The sequence below is a fragment of the Scyliorhinus torazame genome, chromosome 11, assembly GCF_047496885.1.
Source record: "Scyliorhinus torazame isolate Kashiwa2021f chromosome 11, sScyTor2.1, whole genome shotgun sequence".
NCBI lineage: Eukaryota > Metazoa > Chordata > Chondrichthyes > Carcharhiniformes > Scyliorhinidae > Scyliorhinus > Scyliorhinus torazame.
Window position 1 is genome coordinate 217,085,120 of NC_092717.1, and position 25,160 is coordinate 217,110,279.

Consider the following 25,160-nt stretch of genomic DNA (forward strand, 5'->3'; position numbering starts at 1 on the left):
CAAGGATCCATGTTCCTTCTATTAATTGACGCCCAGTCTAAATGGCTAGAGGTGCATAAGATGCAGGGGACAACGTCCTGCGCAACAATTTAAAAGATGCGTTTGACTTTTAGTACGCATGGCCTCCCCGAGGTGCTGGTCACGGATAACGGCACTCCATTCACGAGTGAGGAGTTTGCGAGGTTCACGAAGATGAACGGCATACGCCATATCCGCACTGCCCCTTACCACCCGGCTTCAAATGGGTTGGCAGAGCGCGCAGTGCAGACATTCAAAAGAGGCCTAAAGAAGCAGTCTTCCGGATCAATGGACACGAGACTGGCTCGCTTTTTGTTTACGTATAGGACCACCCCCCATGCGGTGACTGGGGTAGCTCCCGCAGAACTCCTAATGGGCCGGAGACTTCGCACCCGCCTTAGTATGGTTTTCCCGGACATTGGCGCAAAAGTACGCCGCACACAAGAACGGCAGGGACAGGGATTTTCTCGGCATCGGCCGATTCGGCAGTTTGCGCCCGGTGACCCAGTGTTCGTTCGGAATTTTGCTGGTGGTGCCCAGTGGGTTCCTGGCGTAATCTTTCGCCAAACGGGCCCTATATCTTACCAGGTGCAAGCCCAGGGTCGTCTCCAGCGCAAACATGTAGACCACGTTCGGTCCAGAAGGGTATCCCCTCAAAAGATTCCCCGCCCCCGGAGCTCATTTCTACAGCCGCAGAGACCAGAGACCAGGGAAGGTAGTCCTCACAATCTTCCACTGGTGCCTCACTCGAAGCCTGCGCAGGTCGTTACAGAACCGAATGGAGATAGAGACGCTGACATGACGGAGGCAGCAGACTCTGACTCCGAGATGGAGACACAGGATGCATCAGAGGGGGAATCCTCGGGTCCACGGGCCGTGGGTGTACACCCGTTGCGCCATTCATCACGGAAGCGCCGGTCTCCGTCTCGTTACACGCCGCCTAATCCAGCGCCGCATGCAAATGGTCCGGCCTGCGGCAAAACGAGTCCGACGCCCTCCTTCGCCAGGGTCTTCGATGGATTCCTTGGACTTTGGGGGGGGGAGGGATGTTATAACCTGCCTGCTTACCATTGGCTGGGGACTAATGACAATCCCACAATCCTGTGGGGGTATGAGCTTCCCCAATGAGGGGGGGCGGAGAAACCATTAGTAAACTCCAAGTATAAATAAAGCTGGCCAGTTTAGGAACCAGCAGGAAGGAGTGTGTAGCAAGGGAAGTTGCTGCTGCTGTTATATATATATATATATATATGTTATTGTAAATAAATGTTATTACTGAACTTCCGGGTGCGGCGATGACCAGCTGAGTCGCACGTTTCGGCAGCTCCCTGTGAAACGGACTTTTGGGCTCTTGATAGGAGCCCCAACGGCAATTTTAACGGCTGAAAACACCGTGCGGTAAACCAGAAGGGTGTTCCCCCTGGACACGGATGGAAAAAGGAGAGGAAAGTGGCCGGATTGCAGCGGATCCATTGGAACAACGGCAAGGAAGGCAAGCAGAAACCAAGATGGCGTCGGAAGGTGGCAGTTTCATATGGGGCCCTGAACAACAAGAGTTTTTGAAACGCTGCGTGGAGGAGATAAAAAAGGAAATGAAGAAAGAGTTGTTGGCCCCGATATTACAGGCGATTGAAGGGCTGAAAGAGGAACAAAAGACCCAGGAGCAGGAGCTTCGGGTCGTGAAGGCGAAAGCAGCAGAGAATGAAAACGACATACAGGGCCTGGTGGTGAAGTCGGAGATACAGGAGGCACACCAGAAACGATCTGTGGAGAGGTTGGAGGCACTGGAAAATAACACAAGGAGGAACAACTTGAGGATTCTTGGCCTTCCTGAAGGTGTGGAGGGGGCGGACGTCGGGGCATATGTGAGCACGATGCTGCACTCGTTAATGGGAGTGGAGGCCCCGACGGGTCCGTTGGAGGTGGAGGGAGCATACCGAGTTATGGTGCGAGGACCGAGAGCAGGAGAAGCTCCCAGAGCCATAGTGGTGAGATTTCTCCGTTTTAAGGATAGAGAAATGGTCCTTAGATGGGCGAAGAAAACTCGGTGTAGTAAATGGGAGAACGCGGTGATCCGCGTCGATCAAGATTGGAGTGCGGAGGTGGCGAGAAGGAGGGCGAGCTTTAATCGGGCCAAAGCGGTACTTCACAAAAAAAAGATAAAGTTTGGAATGCTGCAACCGGCAAGACTGTGGGTCACATATCAAGGGAGGCACCACTACTTTGAGACGGCGGATGAAGCGTGGACTTTTATTGTAGAAGAAAAATTGGAATGATTGGACTACGAAAATGAACGTTTGGACAAAGTGGTGGGACGAGTGGGGGGGGGGGGCGAAGAGGGATTGTATGATTAATCCTGCGGTATGGTAACTTTTCTTTCTCCCACAGGTGGTGATGGGGGGAGGTGGGGAGGGAGAGGAGATGGGGCGTTGGCCATGGGAGGCGGGGCCGAGGGAGAGGCGCGGGCTTGGTTCCCGCGCTATGATAATTATGGCGGGAATAGAGAAGCAGGAAGGAGGGGGCGCCGCACGGGGCGAGCCGTGATCACGGGGGGAAGCCGAGGTCAGCCAGAGTTTGCTGACTTCTGGGAGCAACATGGGGGGAGTAATTACGCTAGCGGGGGGTCTAGCGGGGGGGGGGGGGGAGGGGGGAATTACTGGGTTGCTGCTGCTGGGGAAAGGGGGGAGTGGGTGCGGGAAAGGATGGGCGGGGGGGCACCGTCTGGGAGAAATACAGCCGCGTGGGAACTGGGCGAGAAGCTGGAAAAAGATGATGGCTAACCGGCAAGGGGGGGGGGTGGGAAGCCCCCCAACTCGGCTGATCACGTGGAACGTGAGGGGGCTTAACGGGCCGATAAAGAGGGCACGAGTACTCGCACACCTTAAGAAACTTAAAGCAGATGTGGTCATGTTACAGGAAACGCACCTGAAACTGATAGATCAGGTTAGGTTGCGCAAAGGATGGGTAGGGCAGGTGTTCCATTCGGGGCTGGATGCGAAAAACAGGGGGGTGGCTATATTAGTGGGGAAGCGGGTAATGTTCGAGGCAAAGACTATAGTGGCGGATAACGGGGGCAGATACGTGATGGTGAGTGGCAAATTACAGGGAGAGATGGTGGTGTTGGTAAACGTGTATGCCCCGAATTGGGACGATGCCAATTTTATGAGGCGAATGCTAGGACGCATCCCAGACCTAGAGACCGGAAAGCTGATAATGGGGGGAGACTTTAACACGGTGTTGGAACCAAGGCTGGATAGGTCGAAGTCCAGGACTGGTAGGAGGCCGGCAGCAGCCAAGGTGCTTAAGGATTTTATGGAGCAGATGGGAGGGGTGGACCCGTGGAGATTCAGTAGACCTAGGAGTAAGGAGTTCTCGTTTTTCTCCTATGTCCATAAAGTCTATTCACGCAGAGACTTTTTTGTGTTGGGTAGGGCATTGATCCCGAGGGTGAGGGGAACGGAATATACGGCTATAGCCATTTCGGATCATGCCCCACACTGGGTAGACTTGGAGATAGGGGAGGAAACAAGAGGGCGTCCACCCTGGAGAATGGATATGGGACTAATGGCGGATGAGGGGGTGTGCTTAAGGGTGAGGGGATGCATTGAAAAGTACTTGGAACTCAATGACAATGGGGAGGTTCAGGTGGGATTGGTCTGGGAGGCGTTGAAGGCGGTGGTTAGGGGGGAGCTGATATCAATAAGGACACATAAAGGGAAGCAGGAGAGTAAGGAACGGGAGCGGTTGTTGCAAGAACTTTTGAGGGTGGACAGACAGTATGCGGAAGCACCGGAGGAGGGACTGTATAGGGAAAGGCAAAGGCTGCATGTGGAATTTGACTTGCTGACCACAGGCACTGCAGAGGCACAATGGAGGAAGGCGCAGGGTGTACAGTATGAATATGGAGAGAAGGCGAGCAGATTGCTGGCACACCAATTGAGGAAAAGGGGAGCAGCGAGGGAAATAGGGGGGGTGAGAGACGAAGATGGAGAGACGGAGCGGGGAGCGGAGAGAGTGAATGAAGTGTTTAAGACATTTTATTAAAAATTGTATGAAGCTCAACCCCCGGATGGGAGGGAGAGAATGATGGAGTTTTTGGATCGGCTGGAAATTCCCAAGGTGGAAGAGCAGGAAAGGATGGGATTGGGAGCACAGATCACGGTAGAAGAAGTGGTGAAAGGAATTAGGAACATGCAGACGGGAAAGGCCCCGGGACCGGACGGATTCCCTGTTGAATTTTACAGAAAATATTTGGACTTGCTCGCCCCGCTACTGACGAAGACCTTCAACGAGGCAAAGGAAAGGGGACAACTGCCCCCGACTATGTCAGAAGCAACGATATCGCTTCTTTTAAAGAAGGAAAAGGATCCGCTACAATGCGGGTCCTACAGGCCAATCTCCCTCCTCAATGTAGATGCCAAGGTCTTGGCCAAGGTAATGGCAATGAGAATAGAGGAATGTGTCCCGGGGGTGGTTCATGAGGACCAAACTGGGTTTGTGAAGGGGAGACAGCTGAACACGAACATACGGAGGTTGTTAGGGGTAATGATGATGGCCCCACCAGAGGGTGAAACGGAGATAGTAGTGGCGATGGATGCCGAGAAAGCATTTGATAGAGTGGAGTGGGATTATCTGTGGGAGGTGTTGAGGAGATTTGGGTTCGGAGAGGGGTATGTTAGATGGGTGCAGCTGTTGTATAGGGCCCCAGTGGCGAGTGTGGTCACGAATGGACGGGGATCGGCATATTTTCGGCTCCATAGAGGGACAAGGCAGGGATGTCCTCTGTCCCCATTACTGTTTGCACTGGCGATTGAGCCCCTGGCGATAGCGCTGAGAGGTTCCAAGGGATGGAGGGGAATACTTAGGGGAGGAGAAGAACACCGGGTATCTTTATATGCGGATGATCTGCTACTATATGTGGCGGATCCAGCGGAGGGGATGCCAGAAATAATGCGGATACTTGGGGAGTTTGGGGATTTTTCAGGGTACAAATTGAACATGGGAAAGAGTGAGCTGTTTGTGGTGCATCCAGGGGAGCAGAGTAGAGAAATAGAAGACCTACCGTTGAGGAAGGTAACAAGAGACTTTCGTTACCTGGGGATCCAGATAGCTAAGAATTGGGGCACATTGCACAGGCTAAATTTGACGCGGTTGGTGGAACAGATGGAGGAAGATTTCAAGAGATGGGACATGGTAGCATTGTCAATGGCAGGGAGGGTGCAGGCAGTTAAGATGGTGGTCCTCCCGAGATTCCTTTTTGTGTTTCAGTGTCTCCCGGTGGTGATCACGAAGGCTTTTTTCAAAAGGATAGAAAAGAGTATCATGGGTTTTGTTTGGGCCGGGAAGACTCCGAGAGTGAGGAAGGGATTCTTACAGCGTAGTAGGGATAGGGGGGGGCTGGCACTACCGAGCCTAAGTGAGTATTATTGGGCCGCTAATATTTCAATGGTGAGTAAGTGGATGGGAGAGGAGGAAGGAGCGGCGTGGAAGAGATTAGAGAGGGCGTCCTGTAGGGGGACCAGCCTGCAGGCTATGGTGACAGCCCCATTGCCGTTCTCACCAAGGAACTATACCACGAGTCCGGTGGTGGTAGCTACACTGAAGATTTGGGGACAGTGGAGACGACATAGGGGAAAGACCGGAGCACTGGGGGGGTCCCCGATCAGAAACAACCATAGGTTTGCCCCGGGGGGAATGGATGGGGGATATGGAATGTGGCAAAGAGCAGGTATAACGCAATTGAAAGATCTATTTGTGGATGGGAAGTTTGCGAGTCTGGGAGCGCTGACCGAGAAATATGGGTTGCCCCAAGGGAATGCATTCAGGTACATGCAATTGAGGGCTTTTGCGAGGCAGCAGGTGAGGGAATTCCCGCAGCTCCCGACACAAGAGGTGCAGGACAGAGTCATCTCAAAGAAATGGGTGGGGGACGGTAAGGTGTCGGATATATAAAGGGAAATGAGAGACGAAGGGGAGACTATGATGGACGAACTAAAAGGGAAATGGGAAGAAGAGCTAGGGGAGGAGATTGAGGAGGGGATGTGGGCAGATGCCCTAAACAGGGTAAACTCGTCGTCCTCGTGCGCCAGGCTAAGCCTGATTCAGTTTAAGGTATTACACAGGGCACATATGACTGGAACACGGCTCAGTAAATTTTTTGGGGTGGAGGATAGGTGTGCGAGGTGCTCGAGAAGCCCAGCGAATCATACCCATATGTTTTGGTCATGCCCGGCACTACAGGGGTTTTGGATGGGGGTGACAAAGGTGCTTTCGAAAGTAGTAGGAGTCCGGGTCGAACCAAGCTGGGGGTTGGCTATATTTGGGGTTGCACAAGAGCCGGGAGTGCAGGAGGCGAAAGAGGCCGATGTTTTGGCCTTTGCGTCCCTAGTAGCCCGGCGCAGAATATTGCTAATGTGGAAAGAAGCCAAGCCCCCGGGGGTGGAGACCTGGATAAATGATATGGCGGGGTTCATAAAGTTAGAGCGGATTAAGTTCGTCCTAAGGGGGTCGGCTCAAGGGTTTACTAGGCGGTGGCAACCGTTCGTCGAATATCTTGCGGAAAGATAGATAGGGGAGAACAAAGAAGGCAGCAGCAGCAGCCCAGGACTTGGGGGGTGGGGGGTGGGGGGTGGCCTGAGACAAGGCAGTTGCCAATTAGGGCTAGTTTTTATTTTTTGTTATTTAATATTTATTTATTTGTTGTTGTTTTCTTTTGTTCTTGTTTAAATAAAAAAGGTCATTATTATCTGTATTGTTATAATGTTGTGTAAAGGATGTACAATGTACTGTGTTGGTTGACCAAAAATTTTCAATAAAATATTATTTAAAAAAAAAAAAAATGTTATTACTTTGTATCCTTAAAACTCGTGCTGGATTCTTCGTGGCCCTCACAAAACTTCCATTATTATGTTTACACCCCTCTTTTCCCCTCTGCTTTGTTTGTCTGTCTTGTGTCTGTGTATGGAGGGTGGGGGTGAATTTGTGGGGAGGTTAGAAATTGGATAATAGTTAACCTGTTGTATTTTCTGCGTATTTAATACCAAGTATCAAGCAGGAAAGTCTAACAATGATCCTTTTCTCTGGAGGGAAATCTTGCACAGGTCTGCAAGTGATTACTGCACTGACTGGCACACATTTATTCTCCCACCACCCCCATCAATTCTTGACACATGGTTAGCAAAGAAATTACAACAATTAGTACCTCAGTATGAGAAAAAAACTTACAAAAACTCAGCGCTTTCATGTGGCAACAACAGTTAGGCAAGAATCCTACACAGTCTTTTCAAATTAAGCTATTATTGCATACTTTATATACCTGAATAGGTCTGTAGAATTGCACTACCACACCATAGGTTCTCGTTCCCAAAACATCTGTGAATACCAGGAAATGATAGTGGTCCTCCTTTGGTTCAGTTTCTATTTGCAGTTCGCCTGTAAACAAGGAAACAATATTGCACATAGCAGTGCATTATTTTGTGGAGTTTTCTTTAATGCTGTACACTAACAATAAAAGATATTTGACATCTCTGCAAATAATGGGTTTATATTTCCCAAAATAGCCCAGACTGATACAAGTAGATTTAAATGCTTCATTTTTAATTCAATTCATTAAAACAGAATGATAAAATGTTATTGCGCGAAATTGGATCCTCGCCTTTATGGGCTCCTCCACCAGCTTGAGAATCCGTTGCAGCATTCCACGCTTGGCCCCAACGAGGGGGAGGGAGGGTGTTCAGTATTATGGGTAGATGAAGGTCTTCACCCATTGGAAGCCCTTGCCTCTGGCGGGTCCCCATTTGACATGGGCTGCCCAAGTCGAAGGGACACCCTCCACCTACCAGGGCGGAAGGCTCTGGTAGGTTTCCCCACATAAAATACATTAACGAGCCTTTCCACTTCAGACATATTTGGTGGGGGTGTAGGAAAGGGTGGGGGAAATCACAAGGTCTCCAGCCCACACCTTCCTGTCCAATTAACATGCCCCTGCCTCCAGGGAGATATTAAAATTCTGCCCATTATTCAACTTCAGTTTTCATCAATGGGCATAACTGGGACCACATGATATATTCATGCGAATCAAATTATGCCGCATGTTTTCCAAAATGTCATAGAAAAATAACAAATTTAATACATATTAGTAAATGTCACAGAAACAATGGCAAGCTAGTTACTTGGAAAATGCTTCAGAATTGAATGCAAATAAAACAAAACTGGTTTCCATTAGACATTGGAGCAGAATTAGGCCATTCAGCCCATCGAGCCTGTTCCGCCATTCAATCATGGCTGATACATTTCTCATTTCTCATCCCCATTCTCCTGCCTTCTCCCCATAATCCCTGATCCCCTTATTAATCAAGAACCGATCTATCTCGGTCTTAAAGACAGTGATTTGGCCTCCACGGCCTTATGCGGCAAAGAGTTCCGCAGATTCACCACCCTCTGGCTGAAGAAATTCCTCCTCATCTCGGTCTTAAAGGATCGTACCTTCAGTCTGAGGTTGTGTCCTCTGGTTCTAGTTTTTCCTACTGGTGAAAACATTCTTTCCATGTCCACTCTATCCAGGCCTAAGAGTATCACAAAAGTTTCAATATGATCGCCCCCTCATCCTTCTAAACTCCAGCGAGTACAGACCCAGAGTCCTCAACCACTCCTCATAAGCTCTTCATTTCAGGGATCATTCTTGGGTTGCAAAAAGACATAGACAGCATGGTCAAATGGACAGAAAAATGGAGGGGGAATTTAACCCTGAAAAGTGTGAAGTGACACATTTTGGAAGGAGTAATTTGACAAGGAAATATTCAATGAATGGTCTGACAGTGGGAAGCTCTGAGGAACAAAGGGACCTTGGAGTGTTTGGCCATAGTTCTCTGAAGGCAGAAAGGCAGGTTAATAGGGTGGTGAAAAAGGCATATGGGACATTTGCCTTTATCAATCGAGTCATAGATTAGAAAGCAGGGAGGTCATGTTGGAGTTGTATAGGACTTTGGTGAGGCCACAGCTGGAGTACTGTGAGCAATTCTGGTGACCACATTATAGGAAGGATGTGATTGCACTGGATGGGGTGCAGAGGCGATTCACCAGGATGATGCCTGGGATAGAACATTTGACGTTATGAAGAGAGGTTGGATAGGCTTGGGTTATTTTCACTGGAGCAGAGAAGACTGAGGGGCAACCTGATCAAGATGTACAAGATTGTGAGGGGTATTGGCAGGGTGGATGGGAAGCAGCTGTTGCCCTTAGTTGAAGGGTCAGTTATGAGGGGACACAAGTTCAAGGCGAGAAGCAGGAGGTTTAGGGGATTTGATGAAAAACCCACGACCACTACCATCTAGAAGGACAAAAGCAGCAGATACCTGGGAACCCCTTCACCTGCAGGTTCCCCTCCAAATCACGCACCACCCTGACTTGAAAATATATTGTCGCTCCTTCACTGTCACTGGGGCAACATCCTAGAGCTCCCTTCCTAACAGCACAGTGGGTGTACCTACACCTCAAGGACTGCAGAAGTTCAAGGCAACTTGTGACTCCGGGTCAAGTGGGGCTGGAATTGACCACGCACTAGCCTAGGGTGTCGAAACACTGGCAAAAAGACACCTCGGCAGGGCAACAAAGATCCATCGTGTGATGCTGTCTCCAACCCTTCTCGACAAACACAGAGGACAAGACAACTTAACACCACTGGTCTGGATTTCCGACAGACACCAGGCCTCGAAGGCCGGATACAATGTGCTCCATTGAACTCTGGACGCCCTCCCTTCAAATGAAGATTGTGAAAACAGAGAAGCTAATTCAAATTTGGCTGGGAATTCACCCCAGCTCCCCCCGGGCACGAACACTCCTTCTCCAGCCCCATCTTCCCAAAGGCTGCCTTGACCGACCTGGTTAAACCAATCGACATGTAGATTAAAATCCCCCATGATAACTGCTGTACCATTTCTACATGCATCAGTTATTTCTTTGTTTATTGCCTGCCCCACCATTATGTTACTATTTGGTGGCCTATAGACTACTCCTATCAGTGAGTTTTTCATCTTATTATTCCTGATTTCCACCCAAATGGATTCAACCTTATCCTCCATAGCACCGATGTCATCCCTTACTATTGCCCGGATGTCATCCTTAATTAACAGAGCTACACCACCTCCCTTACCATCCACTCTGTCCTTCCGAATAGTTTGATACCCTCGGATATTTAACCCAAGGAGGGGCTGCTAAAGGTACGCCGGAGCCTGCAGGCGGAGTTTGACTTGCTTACCACAGGGAAGGCAGAGGCTCAGTTGAGGAAGTTACAAGGAGTGGTGTACGAGTATGGGGAGAAGGCAAGTAGGATGTTGGCACACCAACTGAGGAAGAGAGAGACGGCTCGGGAAATTGGGGGAATTAGGGGCGGGGGAGGTAACACGGTCCTGAGCTCGGAAAGGATCAATGAGGTCTTCAAGGATTTTTATGAACCCCCGGAGGGGAGGGAAGGGATGAAGCAATTCTTGGAGCAACTGAGGTTTACGAAGGTGGAGGAGGAGCTAGTAGTGGGATTAGGGACCCCAATTTAGTTTGAGGAATTGGTTAAAGGTTTGGAGGGTATGCAGTCGGGCTAGGCCCCGGGACCGGACGGATATCCTGTAGGATTCTATGGGAAATTTTCAGAGCTGTTGAGCCCGCTGTAGCTGAGAACCTTCAACGAGGCTAAGGAAAGGGGAACCCTTACCCCGACGATGTCGCGGGCCTTGATCTCGCTCATCCTTAAGCAAGATAAGGCCGATATCGCTCCTTAATGTAGACGCCAAACTGTTGGCCAAGATCCTGGCCACGAGAATTGAGGACTGTGTCCCGGGGGTGATTAATGAAGACCAGACGGGGTTTGTCAAGGGCAGGCAGCTGAACACGAATGTGCGGAGGCTCTTGAACGTGATCATGATGCCCTCGGAAGGAGGGGATGGAGAAGTGGTGCCTGCAATGGATGCGGAAAAAGCCTTCAATCGGGTGGAGTGGGAGTACCTGTGGGAAGTGTTAGGCAGATTTGGATTTGGCGAGGAATTCATGGGGTGGGTCAAATTACTGTATCAGGCCCCCATAGCGAGTGTGTCCACGAACCGGCTGCGTTCGGAGTACTTTAGGCTGCATCGAGGAACGAGGCAGGGGTGCCCCCTGTCCCCCCTGCTGTTTGCCCTGGCAATCGAGCCGTTGACCATGGCGCTGAGGATGTCCAGAAACTGGAGGGGGCTGGTTCGGGGAGGGGAGGAGCATCGTGTTTCACTGTACGCGGGTGACCTGCTCTTGTATATTTCAGATCCGGTGGAGGGGGATGGAGGAGGTCATGCAGATCCTAAAAGATTTCGGGGATTTCTTGGGGTATAAGTTGAATGTCGGGAAAAGTGAGCTTTTTGTGATCCATGCGAGGGGCCAGGGAAAGAGACTGGGAGAGCTCCCGCTCAAGATGGTGGAGAGGAGCCTTCGCTACTTGGGCATACGGGTGACTAAGAGTTGGGATGCCCTGCACAAGCTCAACCTAACGCGGCTTGTTGATCAGATGGTGGGGGACTTTAAGAGATGGGACATGCTACCGCTTTCCCTGGCGGGCAGGGTACAGTCCGTGAAGATGACGGTCCTCCCCAGGTTCTTGTTCGTCTTCCAGTGCCTTCCCATCCTCATCCCCAAGTCCTTCTTCAAGCGGGTGAACATGATTATCACGGGATTTGTGTGGGCAAACAAGACCCCGCGAGTTAAAAGACTGTTCTTAGAGCGCAGTCGGGGTGGACTGAAAATGAAAATGAAATGAAAACTGCTTGTTGTCACAAGTAGGCTTCAAATGAAGTTACTGTGAAAAGCCCCTAGTCGCCACATTCCGGCTCCTGTTCGGGGAGGCTGGTACTGGCTGGCGCTGCTGAACTTCTGCAGTTATTATTGGGCAGCGGACATATCCATGATTCGGAAATGGGTAGTAGAGGGAGGGGCGGCATGGAAGCGGCTGGAGGCGGTGTCTTGCAGGGATACTCGCTTGGGGGCACTGATAACGGCACCGCTGCCGCTCCCGCCGGCACGGTACACCACGAGCCCGGCACCGCAGCACTGAGGATCTGGGGTCAGTAGAGAAGGCACAGGGGGGAGGTACGGACCTCAGTCTGGACCCCGATACGAAACAACCACAGGTTCGTCCCGGGTAGAATGGACGGAGGGTTTCTAAGCTGGCACAGAGCGGATATCAAAGGGATGGGGGACTTGTTTATGGATGGGACTTTTGCTAGCCTGAGGGCGCTGGAGGAGAAATTCAGGTTGCCCCCAAGGAATACCTTTATGTACCTGAAAGTCCGCGCTTTCTTGAAGAAGCAGGTGGTGGAAATTCCGCTGCTACCTGCCCGCAGGATACAGGACAGGGGGGTCTCGGGCATGTGAGTAGGAGACGGAAAGGTATCAGACATATACCAGGAGCTGCAGGAGGCGGAGGAGGCCTCGGCGGAGGAGCTGAAGGGCAAGTGGGAGGAGGAGCTGGGTGAGGAGCTGGATGAGGGCCTGTGGGCGGACGCCCTGGGCAGGGTCAATTCCTCCTCATCTTGTGCCAGGCTTAGCTTGATTCAGTTTAAGGTGGTCCACCGGGCGCACATGACAGCGGCAAGAATGAGCAAATTCTTTGGGGTGGTTGACAGGTGTGTGAGGTGTTCAGGGAGCCCAGCAAATCATGTCGATATGTTTTGACCATGCCCGGCACTTAAAGAATTCTGGCGAGGCTTTGCAAAGGCTATGTCCAAGGTCTTGGACACTTGGGTAAAGCCGAGTCTGGGGATAGCGATATTTGGGGTGTCAGAAGATCCAGGGGTGGGGACTTCCGGTGATGGCGGGCGGGAGGCAGCCGCACAATGGAGGGCTACCGTTCGGGAACGGCATTTTCGGGGCTTTAAGCCCGGTCCCAGGGTCCACGGAGGTGGCAAAAGCAGGGAGAAGGCACAGAGGAGGCACAGTGAAGAAAAATGTCGAGGGAGAGCAAAACAACGGCCGTAAAAAAGGAGATGCGGAAGGTGATGGAGATTAACAAGGATCTGCGAGGAAAAATGGAAGACCTGGAAAACAGATCCAGGCGACATAATTTGAGGATTGTGGGGCTGCCCGAAGGAGTTGAAGGACCGAGGCCGACTGAGTATTTTGCCGCGATGCTGGCAAAACTATTGGGGGAGGGGGAGGATCCCTACCGATATGAGCTGGATCGGGCTCACCGGTCGTGGAGGCCTGTACCAAAGGCGAGTGAGCCGCCAAGGTAGTGACTCTGTGCTTCCGTAGGTACAGTGTGAAGGAGAAGGTCCTGTGCTGGGCCGAGCAGAAGCGGGTGGTGCAGTGGGTTGGAGCTGGTATACGTGTATACCAGGACTTTACGGTGGAGCTGGCGAGGAGGCAGGCTGCCTTCAACGGGTGAAGAGAGCACTGTATATTAGCAAGGTGCAGTGCGGCATTGCATATCCAGCGACGGAGGAGTTTGCGAATACAAAAGGACTGTGGCAGAACTGAGAAATTGAGAAATGGCCATGTACCGATGTAACCTCATGACTGTATTTTCTTCTTTTTTGTTTCACTGCGTGCGGGTGTACAGGCTAAAGGAGCCAATGTTGTATATATTTGGACAAGGGAAGTGATGGGACTTTCACTTGAAATGAGGGCTCTTTGGGGTGTAGGTGGATATGCGGGGTTTGTGTGCTAAAGGGGGATTTCTAGGCTTTCCTAGGGCCGGGCAAGGGGGAAAGGGACCTGGGCGGGGGCCTCCATGCTGGCCGGTTTAAGCCGACCAGTGAACGGGAGTGAGGTGGGGGAGGGGCTTCAGCCATCAGAGCCTGGCAGAACAGGGTCCGAGTGGTCTAGCCGGGGTGGAAAGTTGGGGGGAAGGAACAGAGGTTGGGGGCAGGAGTTTTACAAGAGGCAATGGACGGGAGGAGGGGTTTTACAACTCTTGGGTATCATGTACGGTACTCTTTCAGAGGTTGGATGGCGTTGAGTGGGGGGGGGGGGTGGTGCACTCTATAGGTTAATGGTGACCATGGGCGGTCCCGGACTCCTTTTTTTTCTCCTTTTGTGTTTTGTTTCCACCGTGGGAGGGTTTATTTTATTGGATGCATATATTGACAGGTGGGCCGTTGTTTGGGGTGGTGGGAGTATGGGATCGTTGTTATTGTTAAGGGGATTGAATTTGTATTTGTTACCGTTTCCTGTCTGTGGGTGGAGTGTAACTTTTGAAGGAAAATGTGAAAATGGAGAATAAAAACATTTATTAAAAAAAAAAAGAAGATCCGGGAGTGCAGGAGCCGAAAGAGGCCGGGGTCCTGGCCTTTGCCTCCTTGGTAGCCCGGAGACGGCTCTTGTTAACGTGGAGGGATGCGAAACCCCCAAGTGTGGAGACTTGACATGCCGAATTTCCTGAGGAAGTATAGGCGCTGTTGTGCTTTCTTGGTCGTAGTGTCGACGTGGGTGGACCAGGACAGATTGTTAGTGATGTGCACAAATTGAAGCTGTGGTTGAAGCTCTCAACCATCTCCACCTCGGCACCACTGATGCAGACAGGGAGAGATTGTGTCGTTACACCAGGCTCTAGGTTCTCCATCTCCCTCCTGTACTCTGACTCATCGTTGTTTGAGATCCAACCCACTACGGTCATGTCATCAGCAAAATTGTAGATGGAGTTGGAGCTAAAATTTACTACACAGTTGTGTGTGTATAGGGAGTATAGTAGGGGGCTAAGTACGCAGTCTTGCAGGGCCCCGGTATTGAGGACTATCATGGAGGAGGTGTCGTTGTTTATCCTTACTGATTGTGGTCTATGGGTCAGGAAGTCGAGGATCCAGTTACAGAGGGAGGATTGGATTGGATTTGTTTATTGTCATCTGTACCGAGGTACAGTGAAAAGTATTGTTCTGCGAATTCCATACATGAAAAAAATAAATACAGAGGGCAAACATAAATACCCAATGTAAATACATAGACACAGGTATCGGGTGAAGCATTCAGAAGTGTAGTACTACTCAGTGGAGAAGATGTGTGAAGAGATCAGATCAATCCATAAGAGGGTCATTCAGGAGTCAGGCAACAGTGGGGAAGAAGCCGTTTTTGAATCTTCAGCTGAATTCGGAATGCACCACAAAAGAGTGAATACAACTGAAAAATATTCAGCCACATTTTATATAAATGATCTGCTGGTTGGATGTGCAAAGAAGAAAAATAAATGCTTTTCAAATATAAATAACATACCTGGGAAACAGAACTGAGGCAATCCTTGAAGATCTATATTATTTGGAATGCCAATTTCTTCAAGGTTTGGCTCTTTGTGACTCGTGTTTGCATTGCTTGAGGCAGACGTTGCACGCTTGAATTCCTTTCTCTTTCTGAATGAGCGGTGCCTTGGGGTTCTGGTAAAATTTTGAACAACATAGCCAGACTGACTGACCTCTTTGGTAACAAATGGAGGAACGTGAACTGAACGAATCTCTGGACTAAAACAAGTAAATGATTGAGCAGTATCTTTCTGGACTGCCTAAAAAAGAACAGACAAACCAAACTGTTTACAAGCATTACTCAAAATATAACTGATAGCATATTATAAGAATTATGAACATTGTTAATATTAAATCAAGTTTCATTTCCTGAATATCTCCACAAAAAAAATTACTCAAGACTAAATTATACATTATGAACCAAAGATGAATATAGACTTGAATTTTTAATACGACTCAAATTCATAAAAGGGTCTGCTGGTACATAGAAGAAATAAATCACCAAACCTGACCCAAATTACTGGGGTACAGACTAGAAAACCACTGTTTTAATCCCAATTTTGCATCATGTTAATGAATATCAATCAAGTTTCCTCTCTCAAAAAGTGTATCTGTGGATTGAGAGTACACAGGAACAGGTTGAGCTGTGATATTTTAAAGAGTTAATGTGAATGGGAATTTGAAGCACATGGCGGCTATTTTTAGTTTGAATGACAGCACAGAAAGGTAGGTGACTCTATTCTGAATGCTGCTTCAAGTAGCAGAATGTAACTTCTGCAGGAAATGTCTCCAATTGAGCATAAGATCTGAGAATTTAAGTAATGTTGAACACAATCCAACAAATTGAGGAGGAAGGGAAATTTCTTGAGCAAGAACTTCAGAAGGTTCATGGATTAATGAAAGCCAGGATGGATTTGTTCAGGGTAAATCATGTTTAATTAATTTGATCTGAGTTTTTCAATTAAGTAACAGAGAAGGTTGATGAGGAGAATTCAGTTCACATGGCATACATTGACTTCCAAAAGGCAGGAGTGCCACAAAATAGACTTGTCAGCAAAACAGAACTTAAGAGACAGTGCTGGCATGCATCCAAGCTAGCTGAGTGACAAGCAATTAATATTAGTGATGAACAGTTGGTTTTTTTGGACTAGAGGAAAGTATACAGTGGGGTTCCCCAGGAAATTAGGACCACTGCTTTCACTGATCTATATTCATGACCTACACTTGGGTGTGCAGAGCACAATTTCAAAATTTGCATATTATGCAGAACTTGGAGGTCAAATGAACTGTAAGGAGGAACTTCAGCAGGACATAGACAGGTTTGTGGAATGGGTGGACATGCAGTAGATAAAATCTAAGACAGAGAAGTGTGCAGTAATACATTTTGGTCGGAAAGGCAACATAAACTAAAGAATAAAATTCTAAAGGTGGTGCAGAAACAGAGGAACCTTTGGGTGTATGTACATAATCATTGAAGCCGGCAGGTTGAAAAAGAAGTTGATAAGGAATACAGGATCCTGATTTTTATAAGTAATAGCATAATCAATATCAAGGCATTTATGATGAACCATTATTCAAAACTAGTTCAGCCTCAATTCCAGTATTGTGTCCAACTCACGGCAGTGCACCTTAGGAAGAAGGTATCCGAGAAGGTACAGAGAAGATTTTTTAAATGGTTCAGACCATGAAAAAAATAAATACAGAGGGCAAACATAAATACCCAATGTAAATACATAGACACAGGTATCGGGTGAAGCATTCAGAAGTGTAGTACTACTCAGTGGAGAAGATGTGTGAAGAGATCAGATCAATCCATAAGAGGGTCATTCAGGGTCATTTTTTAAATGGTTCAGAGACTTGAGTTATGTGGATTGATTGACTAAATGGAGGCTGTTCTCCTGGAGGAGAAGGTTGGGAGATTTGGTAGATGTGTTCAAAATCATGAGCAGTCTGGACTGAGTAGATAGGGAGAACTGTATCCATCAGCAGGAGAACTGTATCCATCAGCAGAACTGTCCCCATCAGCAAAGGGTCAAGAACCGGAAGACAGCCATTTAATTTGATTGCCGAAAGATTTGATTGGCAACGTGAGGAAAAACTTTGAAAGAGTGGTAAGGAATTGGAATGGGCTGTATGGGAGGGTGTTGGAGACAGAAGCAGATTCATTCATGGAATTCAAAAGTGAATTGGATAATAATAAAAGAAAAACAATTACGGGGCGAGAGAGGGAATAGCTGAGTTGTTCTTATGGACAACCAGCAATGACATAATGGACCAAAATGTTTACAGGATAGGAGGCCATTCTATGATTCTATATGGCAGGAAAAAAATCAGTGTGCAAGAAGTACTGGTGAATATCCACTGGTTAAAGCATGAACATTCAGATCAAAATTACCTTTTCCAACAGGTTTTAAACAGTGGCTTCCCATGACGAGCTTGAGGACTCGGTGCAGAGCCATCAAATAAATTACAATGGCACCAAAAAACAGAAGATGGTCCAAAGGGAAGAGTTTAGAAATTCAAATATGAAAGCAATAGTAACAGAAAATTCATCAGTTGGCAAGATAGACACAATACTTTGCTGTTTGACCAGGGGTAGGATAAGCATCATTTAAGAAAGACTGGAAATCTTGGATGGGAAGGTAGAGGGGCCAGTTATTATAGCCCATGGGGGAGCCAATTATATAGTAAAGGAAAAGGCTGAAGGCCTGCATAAGAAAGCAAATTTAAGAATTTGGATGGCAGATGTAAGAGTATGTAATCATCAATTACTGCACAAAGCACGCTGGAATAGGAATAGTTCTGGAATCCACATTATAGGAGGGATATGTTAGCATTGGAAAGGGTGCAGAGGAGATTGTTACCTGAGCTGAAGAGTTTTAGCTTTGAAGTGAGTTTGGATAGATTTGGATTGTTTTTTCTTGGAGCAGAAGAGACTGAGGGGGGACATGATTGAGATGTATAAAATTATGAGGGGCATAAATAGAGGAGACAGGAAGAAACTTTTCCCCTTGGTGGAGGGATCAATGGCCAGGGGCATAGATTTAAGGGAAGGGGCAGGAGATTTAGAGGGGATGTGAGGAAAAGCTTTTTACCCAGAGGGTAGTGGGAGTCTGGAACTCGCTGTCTGAAATGGTAGCGGGGGCAGAGACCCTCATAACATTTAAGAAGTATTTAGATGTGCACTTGCGATCCCAAGGCAAACAAGGCTATGGGCCATTTAGAAAATTAGATTAGAATAGTTAGTTGGTTGTTTTTGACCGACGCAAACGCGGTGGGCAGAAGGGCCTTTTCTGTGCTGTGTGACTCTATAGGAAGCTCAAGCAACTGTCTGAAGGGTTGGTGTTAGAATGGTAAATGTTTTATACATCAGTTACATCAGTTTTCAGGAAGAAGGTGGTTAGTTTGCAAAAATGGACTATAGATGAACAGGAGAGTTTTTTTATAAAATCACAAAATTGCAATTGAAGGAATACTGAAATGTCAGAAGCGCCAAACCAAAAAACCCCAGTAATCGAGCCAACACGTCTTCTTTAACTAATAGTATTAGTGTCATATGAGTACCTTTAAGACATGGATGTTTAAGCAATGTACCTTTAAGAAAACAGTGATGTCAGAGAGTGGGTGGGGCTGAGGTCAGGTCAGCCATTTTGCAGTTTAGTTTTGCAGGTTTATTGCAGTTTAGTTTTTTAGTTTTGAAAAGAGCTTGTGAGAGTCTGTGTTTTGCAGTGAGCTGGATCTCTGCCATGAAAGACTATCTCTGGATCATTTGGGTGATTTAAACTTATAATAGTGAAGCCTTTAACCTGATATGATTTTGTTGAAAGGTGTTAAGTCTCTTGGAAATTTGAAGGAACATTTTAAGGAATTATTTACTGTTGCAATATTTTCTGAGTTATCTTTGAAGTAAGGGGTGTTAAGAGAGCCAATGTTTATTTAAGATGTTAAGTTGAGTTCATGGAATAAACAGTGTTTTGTGTTTAAAAACCCAAGTGTCCATAATTGAAATACCACACCTGGGGAACAAGCCGTGTGCTAGGAAAAGCAACAAATACATTAAAGGGTGAGGTTGATTGTACTCTATGATTTTGTTTTGCCAGTGGGGATAAAGTTTTAGTGTTGTTGCCAGTGGTAGGTGAACCTTTAAAAGCTAGATTTTGTGCACCGTATCAGATTGAAAGGAAATTAAGTGAGGTGAAGTATGTGATAAAAACACCAGATAGAAGGAAGACTCGCCGTGTGTGTCATGTGAATATGCTTAAAAGGTACTTTGAAAGGGAAGGAGAGAAAAAGGAGGTTTTAATGATTCTAACTCAAAATGACGAACCAAATTCAGATGACTGTGAATTTGACATACCTCAAATTAAATTGGAAAATGAGGATGTTCTTAAAAATTGGGATGAATTGTTAAGTTACCTTCCAGAGGAAAAACGAACTGACCTGAAAGAGTTATTGATATCACATGGGCAAGTTTGTAGAGATAAATTGGGAATTACTAAAATAGCTAAGTGGGAAATGCTGTTCCTATCAAACAACATCCATATAGACTTAATCCTTTAAAATTGGCACAGGTTAACAGAGAGATTGAGTGTATGCTGAAGAATTACATAATTGAAGTGGGTTGCAGCCAATGGAGCTCACCCATAGTGATGGTACCTAAACCAGACGGTACCCAACGGTTGTGTGTTGACTATCGAAAGGTGAATGCAGTTACAAGAGCGGACTCTTATCCTATTCCACGTTTGAGGGATTGCATTGAGAAATTGGGATAATCTGCTTTTATTTTCGACTTCCGGACATGGAAAGAACATTTAAAGCATCGTATGGAGTTCTTCGATCGACTTCAGGAGGCGGGTTTGGTGATTAACCTAGCCGAAGGTGAATTTGGAGAAGCCCAAATCACTTTCCTTGCGGAGTTTCTGTTATCCTCAAGACAAAGGGAAATAATGCGATTTCTTCGCATGAGTGAATTTGATCGAACCTTTGTGCAAAGGTTTTGTGGCGTGCTTACTCCATTGATGGACTTGCTAAAGAAACCTAAAAAGTTTCAATGGACAGCGGACTTTCAACAGGCATTTGAGTGCCTGAAAGCTGTGATCACCAATGATCCTGTATTGGCGAATTGCAAAGGACTCTGTGGTCAGATTGAACTAAGTTATCTGAATCTAAAGAGAAATGCCGAGGAGTGGAGGAATGGATGGATCGTGCAGAGACTTTGTTCAAAGAGACTGTCAATCGAGAAGGATTTCGGTTGGAGGAAGAAGAACCAAGAAAAATTGACTATATTATGTTTGCATGTGTTGATTTTTTTTAAAACGAAAAGATATATTTACTGTGTACATTTCTTAGTGGATGGTGCAAAAGTGAAAAATGAAAACATCTTGAAGTTGATGGTTTATTTTTTTTTCTTGGGGGGAGGTGTCATGTGAGAGTACCTTTAAGACATGGATGTTTAAGCAATGTACCTTTAAGAAAACAGTGATGTCAGAGAGTGGGTGGGGCTGAGGTCAGGTCAGCCATTTTGCAGTTTAGGTTTGCAGGTTTTTTTGCAGTTTAGTTTTGAAAAGAGCTTGTGAGTGTCTGTGTTTTGCAGTGAGCTGGATCTCTGCCATGAAAGACTATCTCTGGATCATTTGGGTGATTTAAACTTATAATAGTGAAGCCTTTAACCTGATGTGATTTTGTTTAAAGGTGTTAAGTCTCTTGGAAATTTGAAGGAACATTTTAAGGAATTATTTACTGTTGCAATATTTTCTGAGTTATCTTTGAAGTAAGGGGTGTTAAGAGATCCAATGTTTATTTAAGATGTTAAGTTGAGTTCATGGAATAAACAGTATTTTGTGTTTAAAAACCCACGTGTCCATAATTGAAATACCACACCTCGGGAAGAAGCCGTGTGCTAAGAAAAGCAACAAATACATTAAAGGGTGAGGTTGATTGTACTCCATGATACATTTTGGGGTTCTGAAAACGCCTCACCCATAACAATTAGAAATAAATTAGCTGCTGATTTATCTCACTGGTTTATGAGAACTTCCAGAGCAGAAGATGGCCCAACACATTGACAGTCACACATATCTCATATTAACTCATTGTATGTGACATTCTTTCAGACCCTTCAGAGGATGGTGATGAACCCAAATATTGCTTTTAAAACAAGTGAAAAATCCACCGAGGTACGGTGAAATAACGAGCCATGGAACCAACTGTGCTGCAGGTCTTTACCTTTCATCAGCAATCATAAATTGTCATTTCTGCCCATCATACAGCGAGGCAATAGCAAATACCACTGTTCCTTCACAGTGCCAGGGACCCAGGTTCGATTCCCGGCTTGGGTCATGGTCTGTGCGAAGTCTAAACGTTCTCCCTGTGTCTGCGTGGGTTTCCTCCGGGTGCTCCGGTTTCCTCCCACAAGTCCCGAAAGATGTGCTGTTTGGTAATTTGGACATTCTGAATTATCTCGGTGTGCCCAAACAGGCGCTGGAATATGGCGACTAGGGGCTTTTCACAGTAACTTCATTGCAGTGTTAATGTAAGCCTACTTGTGACAATAAAGATTATTATCCTCAAGAGACCCCACAAGAAGGAAAATTGCAAGGAAACTCATCCCAATACTACCCTGTGGTTATCTTCAACTGTCCAGTTTTAAAATAGCACTGGCATTGACTGGGAATAAGGTGCTCTTGATACTGCATTAATAAATGGCAGATACAGGAAACAGATTATTCCATAACTAAAATAAACTTACCTGGCATATTTCCTTCAGCTTTTCATTAGATGCTCCCACAACTACACATATTTCCAATATTGCATTAGGTAGGACAGCAGTCATGATTGCCTTTTCTTCTTACATTCTTGAGCTGTAGATTAAACAGGAGTGAAAGGTTTAACATTGAAAACATGTCTGCAGCGTATTAAATTTTAATCAACAACTTTAATGATTTCACTAACAGCAGTGTGGACAGAACATGGACTGCAGCGATTCAAGAAAGCTGCTCACCACCACCTTCTCAAGGGCAATTAAGATGGGCAATAATCCATAGAATCTCTATAGTGCAGAACGAGGCAATTTGGCACATCAAATCAGCACTGACCCTCCGAAAGAGCACCCTACACCTGCCCACTCACCCACCCTATCCCCGTAACCTCGCACATTGATCATGTGTAATCCATCTAACCTGCACATCTTTGGACTCTGGGAGGAAACCAGAGCACCTGGAGGAAACCCATGCTGACACGGGGAGGACGTAAAATCTCCAGCTAGGCCTAGCCAACTTTGCCCAAAAAAAGTGATGATTTCAAGAATGTATAAATCCTGTTAAAAATGCAAACTCTGTATAATAACCTTGTATCTTTTCCTGACACATATTCATGACCCAGACCTTGGTTTATAGAGCACAATATCAAAGTTTGCTTCCAAGCTTCATACCATCTGCAATGTGGACAGTGCAGAACTTAAAGATATAGACAAGTTGGTGGAATGGACGGACAGGTGGAAGATGAAGTTCTGTGCCAAGAAAAGCAAAGTGATTATTTTGGTAGGAAGAATATAGAGAGACAATATAGAATAAAAGGTGCAACTCTAAAGGAGGTGCAGGAGCTGAGGGGTTTGGGCATAAATGTGCAAATGCCACTGAAAGTGGCAGGAAAGGTTCAGAGAAGGCTAATAACGCATACGGTATCATCGGCTTTATTAATAGGAGCATAAACTGCAAGAGCAAGGAGGTTATGTTGAACTTGTAATCAGCACTAATTCAACTCAACTGGATACTTGTACCGAGTTCATTGAATCATAGAATTTACAGTGCGGAAGGAAGCCATTCAGCCCATCAAGTCTGCACCAGCCCTTGGAAAGAGCATACTTAAGCCGCATACCTTCCCCCTTCATCCCTGTAACCCAACCCAACCTATTTGGACACCAAGTGCAATCCAGAATGGCCGATCCACCTAACCTGCACATCTTTGGACTGTGGGAGGAAACCGGAGCACCCAGAGGAAATCCACGCACACAAGGGGAGAATGTGCAGACTCCACACAGTCAGTGTCCCATGCCGGGAATCGAACCTGGGACCCTGGAGCTGTGAAGCAACTGTGCTAACCACTATGCTACCATGCCGCTCTAGAAAGAGAGGGCATCATTTTAGGATATGGGGTAGCAGATTTAAAACAAAGAGGAGAAATGACTTTCACGAGGGGTTATGAATCTGTGGAATTCACTACCCCAGAGTGCAGTGGATGCCGGGACATTGAGTAAATTTAAGGAGGAGAGGGACAGATTTCTAATTAGCAATGGGTTGAAGGGTTATGGAGAATGGGCAGGAAAAGTGGAGTTGAGGCAGAGTGGAGATCAGCCATGATCGTACTGAATGGTGGGGCGGGCTCGAGTGGCCGAATTGCCTGTTCCTGGTTCTTATGACATGGAGACCCGAAACATCAATTCTCACACCATGCAGACATTGGCCAATGACAAAGGAAAACATCAAAATCACCTGTGAACCATGCCGTGCACCATCACAGGTGGTGCAGTGGCATAGTGGTTAGCACTGCTGCCTCACAGCTCCAGGGGCCCAGGTTCAATTCCAGCCTCAGATGACTGTGTGGAGTTTGAACTTTCTCCCCGTGTTTGCGTGGGTTTCCTCCGGGTGCTCCGGTTTCCTCCCACAGTCCAAAGATGTGCAGGTTAGGTGGATTGGCCAGGATAAATTGCCTCTTAGTGTTCTAAAAGGTTAAGTGGGGTTACGGGGATTGGGTGGAGGCGTGGATTTGGGTAGGGTGCTCTATCAAGGGCCGGTGTAGACTCGATGGGCCAAGTGACCTCCTCTACACTGTAAACTCTTATGATTTTCACAGACCATCAGTGGCTGCAGCAGCTTACAACACAACCAAATACAGTAAGCTACAATGAAACCACTTCATTTGGGCCGCATGCAGCAGGACCTGCTTCTTTCAGATTGAGTCTCTTCAGCCACCAGCAGAATTGCACCATGTTAAGCTAATCCCATTCACAACGGGGTTGACATGACTGAGTCCATCATCTTGCGTAACTGGGAGAATGCTGACGACCACAAATATCAACCAAAGTCAGCAGATGCCACGGGAGAGCAGACAGTTTTTTCTTATTTATTTCACAAGACGCACACACATCCTTGCATCTATAGTCGGACTTTGAAAGTACAGATAGAGAACGATCCCAAGCATTTCGCATTGACTTTGAATCCACTTCCTTCCCAGGAACGGGCACATAATCTCTGGCTGTGTCGATGGAGAAAAAGTACTTGGCGAAAGAGGAATTCCTTCTTTAAGTGAGGGAATCAAAGTCTCGATCAAGGGAACTTTCAAATCAGAAATGCAGAGGACAAGACAGCAGGGGAAATGTGAAGGGCAGAGAGGTGCACCGAGGTTATAACAGAATTCAATACTGACGATGTCAAAGGGTTGCGAATACCCACGTACAGGACACAAAGGCCACTTTACATCAAGAAGATCGCAGCACAGCCAATAAATTTAATTGCACCGACCGCCGAGTTAACACCGAAACATCATCAACGGCTGACCGGCAGCTTTCCCCGACTATCCATCCCCTCCCAATCCACTCGTCAGCTTCACTCCGAACAACAAATTTACTTCAGATACGCCTGTGTGGCTGACTTTCGCTCCCCTCTGGCGGGCGGGCGAGCAACTTCCTCTTCTGACTCGGACTCGCCACGTCTTGCGTGTCACCCGCCCTGTTGCGCATGCGCGGGAGCGGCGGATTCAAACGGCTGTTCACGCGCGCGGCCGTTGCAGTGAGGGCGAGAAAGAGCGCATGCGCGAGAGACGCCGTTCAAGCGGCGCGGACGAAAATGATTGAGGATCTTCACCCACTTTTTTTTCAACTACTTTTGTGTGATGTGGACC

General features: G+C 47.1%; 1 protein-coding gene across 4 annotated transcripts in view; it reads right to left on the reverse strand.

The window, feature by feature from the left end:
• Nucleotides 1-24,943, reverse strand: part of dennd3a (DENN/MADD domain containing 3a) — a 198,225-nt gene extending 173,282 nt beyond the window's left edge. The window contains exons 1-4 of one of the 4 annotated variants that reach the window (XM_072468310.1): nt 24,717-24,943; nt 22,012-22,123; nt 15,241-15,523; nt 7,334-7,449 (exon numbers count right to left, since the gene is read on the reverse strand). In XM_072468310.1, the coding sequence (XP_072324411.1) occupies nt 7,334-7,449; nt 15,241-15,523; nt 22,012-22,095 (483 nt within the window). In that variant the 5' untranslated portion in view covers nt 22,096-22,123; nt 24,717-24,943. Of the gene's footprint in view, nt 1-7,333; nt 7,450-15,240; nt 15,524-22,011; nt 22,124-22,608; nt 22,628-24,686 lie in introns of those variants that run through there. The other 3 variants (XM_072468309.1, XM_072468312.1, XM_072468311.1) reach the window with 3 other exon arrangements.
• Between the last annotated feature and the right edge of the window lie 217 nt (nt 24,944-25,160).